Source organism: Malania oleifera, chromosome 8 (genome assembly GCF_029873635.1).
Source record: "Malania oleifera isolate guangnan ecotype guangnan chromosome 8, ASM2987363v1, whole genome shotgun sequence".
Taxonomy (NCBI): Eukaryota; Viridiplantae; Streptophyta; class Magnoliopsida; order Santalales; family Ximeniaceae; genus Malania; species Malania oleifera.
The window spans coordinates 84,542,993-84,548,417 of record NC_080424.1 but is presented as its reverse complement, the minus strand read 5'-3'; the positions used below and the strand labels follow the sequence as shown (position 1 = coordinate 84,548,417).

At 38.7% G+C, this 5,425-nt stretch overlaps 1 protein-coding gene across 1 annotated transcript; it reads right to left on the bottom strand.

Annotated features, from left to right (window-relative positions):
- Nucleotides 1–405: 405 nt before the first annotated feature.
- On the bottom strand, nucleotides 406–4,958 carry LOC131162098 (probable serine/threonine-protein kinase At1g01540). The gene is made up of 7 exons (XM_058118254.1): nucleotides 4,025–4,958; nucleotides 3,576–3,680; nucleotides 3,317–3,439; nucleotides 3,057–3,227; nucleotides 2,827–2,956; nucleotides 2,526–2,735; nucleotides 406–812 (listed from the first exon to the last, which is right to left on the bottom strand). Exons 1-7 carry the CDS (start codon nucleotides 4,693–4,695, stop codon nucleotides 648–650), a joined length of 1,575 nt encoding a protein of 524 aa, XP_057974237.1. The 5' UTR covers nucleotides 4,696–4,958; the 3' UTR covers nucleotides 406–647.
- Between the last annotated feature and the right edge of the window lie 467 nt (nucleotides 4,959–5,425).

The window sequence follows — 5,425 nt, the reverse complement described above, 5'->3', positions numbered from 1 at the left end:
GGCGGGTGGCACCACCTTGCCCCACCAAGTTCTCATCCACTCCCATTATCTTCTCCTCCCCACGTGCACAAATCAAGACTTTTTCATGTTAGATTATTAAGAAAAGTAAGAAAAAATAAATAAATAAATACACACACACACACACACCAAATCAATAAACAAAATTTAAATTCTACACATCCTTAATATTTAGTCTTTCTTAATTTTTAATCATATTAAAATAATTTTTTATTTTTAATAATATTTTATGTAGAGAGAAATATAATGAAAAATAAATTTCTTTCTTATTTTCCTTTTATTTTTTCAAACAAAATCCCTGATCCAAATTGCCACTTTAGAAAAAGAACTCATTTCAAACTTCCTACTGTCATTTTTACCATTTGGGAGACAAGCTGATGAACTCAATTGATACAGGAAACCATAATTCTTCGATTTTTATAAAATAAACAAATGGTGTACAGAGAATGACACGTGATATCAGATCTACAAATAATGCAGATTCTCATATTAATGCAAACAACATATACAGATGACAAGAATGAAGTTTGGATACCCAGTTGTGGATGGAAACAAATGGAAAGCTTTTTCATTTAAAAAATAAAATAAAATATGAGAGTCAATCCACCTTTTACATGAGCTTGGCGAGACTACTTTTGTTCTTCAGGATCTTGCTTTCTCCACAACGACCTGTTCGTTTGGGCACCGCTTTCATACCCGCTACTGTCACCTGATTCAATCATACGTTTTTCCATCAACCTCTCCTTCACAATATCACGTTGTGAGTGTCCATTTTCCCGTGCAGCTTTACGATCCTGAGGCACATTTCAACAAAATTAAAATAAAACAACAAAAAATAATGAATGAGGCTAGAATATTTACACGACAAAAAATAATGAACGAGCAAAACATGTTCTGATGTGCTTTCATGTCACATGCAAAACAGAATATAACAAATATAGTTTTGGTCATACTTTCTACTAATACAAGTTGCACGCTTGATCGGTCCTAAATGAGACTACATAGTCTTATCTTTCTTCCGAAGTTATAAGTTACACAAACACTAATTCGTCTTGGGGCCATTTCAGACCCAAATCTCCTGTTTTGACCTTGCACTCCTCAATCAGGTTAAAGCAGAACATCCTATGTCACGCTTTTGTTTGTAGGCTGCCAATATTGAACAGATTGTCCACACTTGGTAAGCTCCTTTCTTGAGGTGGAATCAATAATCCAAATTGTCTCTTCAAGAAGAGTCCTGAAACCACAAATCACTTGTTTTTCGAATGCAACTTCACTTGGGGAGCGTTTTGGAGTATAGATTTCAGGACTTAGATTTGGCTTCGTGTGCATTGGGAAGAAATTTAATGTAATCCTGCAATAAGCTTTGTCCAAATTTCAAATTCACACAAATCCAAATCTAACATCCAAATTCTATGCTCCCAAACAAAATGTAAGGGCATTTATCAAAAGGCTATTACATTCTTCAAAGGCAGAAGGAACATCTACAACTGGGATGTCAAGCCCCACTGGTTATCGCCTCTCAGAAATGCTCAATCCGCTGTTATTTCGAAGCTTCCTTGTGCAGCCGCTATCTAACATATTTGGACGTCTATAAATGCTATTTTGTTTTATCAAAGCTTCTACTAGTTCTAAAACTACCCTCCTCCATAGGACCACTTTTGAAGCAAGGGTAGATGCAATGAGGCAGCCAAGTAGTTTTAGTTTCCGTAATCTTCTTCTTGCGCACTTTCCCTTGCACTAACATAATCCTCTAATTTTCTCAAAGGAAAAAAAAAGCTGTATGAACACAATATTCCCCAAAAGGCATAAGATAATTTGAAGCCTCTGCGATATCATAATTCATAAATGATCAATCTAGATCTACCCATTCTCAACCAAACAAAACCCATAAGGCAAAATCATATTTTAACACATCTGATTTAAGTGATAAGGAAGATATTCTCCTACAGTACCAAATGCAATGAAAAGACAATGCCCCACACATCTCATTAACAGGATTGATTTCTAATTGAGGAGGAATGGTTTTCTCAAACAAAGAGTTCAAAACAGTTGCAGCCAGGAGTCCTCCACATCATGACACCATTCACATTCATCTGCCCTGCCATGATAACCCTTGTTGGCTTGCCTTTGGTCACAAACTTCATCTTCCAAACAGGAAGTCCTTGTGCATGCTTGATATAAATGGATGAGAACCAAGTTGACCCAAAAGTTTAAATTATTAGGTACTGAGGGCTCATCCATGTATACAAGGCACTCCATTCTCTTTTCTCACATGGGACTACTCACAAGTGGATGTGTTTCTCAAAAAGTTTTTAAAGAAACAATAAATTAACAAAATGGAACTGCCACACCAGTTTTAGCTTCATATTTAGAATGGCAATGGAAGCCAAATCAATGGCGCATCTGCAACTTTATATATATATAGACAGAGACAGACAGACAAACAGACAGAGAGAGAGAGAGCAAGAGAGAGACAGAGAAAGAAGTGTGATCAAGTACAAACATACCTCTCGAAAGGGGAAATCATCAGTTTCAAGCATATGTATAACGTGCCCCATCTTTGGCCTCTTTTGAGCATTTGGATCAACACAGCGTAGGGCTACTAAAAGTGCCCGCTTCAATGCCCTTGAAGAAGGCTTCTCAGGCATCTTAGGATCCAACACTCCCTCTGCATTCCGGTTTGTAACCATCATTTTAAGCCACTCAACTAGGTTCACCTGAAAGTTAGATTGCAAGTGGAAATCAAAAACTAAAATTAAATTTAAAAAATTAAGAGATTTTGAACTTGTCTTAGTTATTGAACACAACCTCTCCAGGAGGGCGGCTATAATCCACTGGGTTCCTCCCAGAAATTATTTCCATAAGAAGAATTCCAAAACCATACACATCACTTCTCTCATTCAACATGCCAGTACTTGCATATTCTGGAGCAACATAGCTATAAAACAGAATAGAAATGTCACCTTTTTGCTTAATCAATTTCAAGGACATTGAGATTGTAGTGATTAAAATAATTCAATCAAAGATGTTTGACTGACCCAAATGTTCCCATGACTCGAGTTGTCACATAACTCCTCTCTGAGCCCAAGAGTTTGGCTAGGCCAAAGTCAGATACTTTGGGATTCCATTGCTTATCGAGCAAAATGTTGCTCGACTTAACATCACGGTGAACAACCTTTGGTTCAAGCCCCTCATGCAGGTAAGTCAACCTATACTCTCCAATTAGTTTCTGTAATGCCAAACTATGAAGAATCTAAAGAATAGGCCAAATTTCACAGTTATTTGATTTGAGGTATACCCTTTTGCTGTTCCAATCATAATGTTCATACGAATATCCCAAGTTAGAGGGCTGTAAGGCCCTACATCTCCATGAAGCCACTGCTCCAAGTTCCCATTGTCTACATACTCATACACAAGCATCCTAAAGCAAACAAAGCAAATAGATCATAGAATTCGTCAAAGACTCCAGAATCAAAGTTCATCTGGCATGCTAGATCATGAAATATTGAGGATTAAAGATAAAGAATTCAGCATGTAAAAAATGAAGAGCAGAGTACCTATGGGCTCCTTCAGCACAGTAGCCTAGTAACCTGACCAAATTTTTATGCCGAACACGCCCAATGGCTTCGACTTCAACCTTAAACTCCTTTTCAGCTTGTCCCCTGAATTAGAACAAGAAGCCATTAAACCATTTTCTGGAAAAATTATGCAATACCACACTCCCTGCTACATTAAGTAGCCTTTCAAATCAAAACACATACATCTAAAACCTCAGAAATTCTCCATTTCATAATAACCCAAAGATCACGAACAAACCCTATCTTGCATTCTTAGATCTCAAGATAACCCGCCCAAAAAATTTTTAAAAATTATAAGACAACAACTTAAAGCACACATTTTCGTCCCCAAAAAGGAAAGAAAAGAAAATAATGAAAAACCCTAAACCCCACATGAGAAGTTCAGATATATGAGTATTGTTTGGGGAGAAAATAAGCAAATACGTCACCTGTTGTTGAGCAAGTTTTTGATAGCCACCTTCGTATTGTCCTCCAGTACACCGCGGTAAACAATTCCATACCCACCCTCACCAATCACATTCTCATCAGAAAACCCATTCGTGGAGCTCTCAAGCTCCCTGAGCGTATACCAATGTCCCCAACCCAAATGCGAGACCTCAGGAACAGCTATGGTCACCTGATCACCGGACCGAGACTCTCCACTGCCGTGCAAGGACCCTCCGCCGCCGCTGCCGCCGCAGCGTTCCGGGTACGAAATCCGGTGATCCTTCCCGATCTCAACATGTATTCTGTGCAAACCCACTTGCCCCTCGTCCTCGAGCGGAAGGGGCAAAGCTTGCCGGTCGGCCCCGGCAAATGGGTCCGACTCCGGCAACGGATTTGTGATTTGAGTTTGGCCCGACTTGGAGTCTGGATGAGGGTGGGCTTGGTCGCGAGAATGGTCGATTCGGATCTCTTGTATCTCTTTGGAAACATTAGGAATTGCGGATTTGATAAGGGACTTGTTGCGTCTTGAGGTGAACCAAAGGGATATGAGAAACAGAACAAGAACAATGGCAGCTCCTACGCTTATACCCAGAATGACCCACAAGCGAAGACCAAAAATTGAGGTGTGCTTCGAGAGCTCGTCGTTCAGAAAAGCCCCTTTACTGTCAGACATTCTCTTCTGCTTCTGCTTCTGCTTCCCCTCGCTAAAATTGTCAAGTTCTCAACTGAACACATGAAAGAAGAAGCAGATGAAGCGGACAAACAGAACAGAGGGATTCTGAGGATAGTAGAATGACGATGGAAGAAAATAAAGGTTAGGTTTTAGGAATGCAGACAAACTGACGAGTGGGGTTTAGGGGGAGAGAAGAAGGAGCTGGCATGATGGGACTTCTGGTTCCGGAATTATAGAATCAGTGAATCTACAGTGACACTGCGTATCTAAGGTGTATGTATTGAGAGATTGCGTATTTGTATGGTCGTATGTATCAGTGATTTTACTTTACTGCTTCCAATTATAAGATTAAGGTATAATCATAGTATGCTTGACCCAAGAAAAGGCACACACAAAAAAAAAGTGTTAGAAATAGTGTCGGCTAGATTTGGGTCGATGATTTTCTGATGCTATTTTATTTTTGTTTGCTTTTGTTTGATCCATAGCCAATTAGCCATAGGCATCTATTTGGTTTTTCTTAATGATGGCAGAAATGTAGGCATTAATGGGCATTATGCAGCACCCGTGTTGTGAATATGATAAGGTTTAATATTTTTATATTACTTAGCTTTTTTGGCTATGATTTTTTATGATTTAATATTTATGTCTTTTTTGGGTAAATGAATGGGCTTTGGGCGATGTTTTTGTACTTGTTGAATCTTTAATTGTGCTAATGAGTAAAATACTAAGG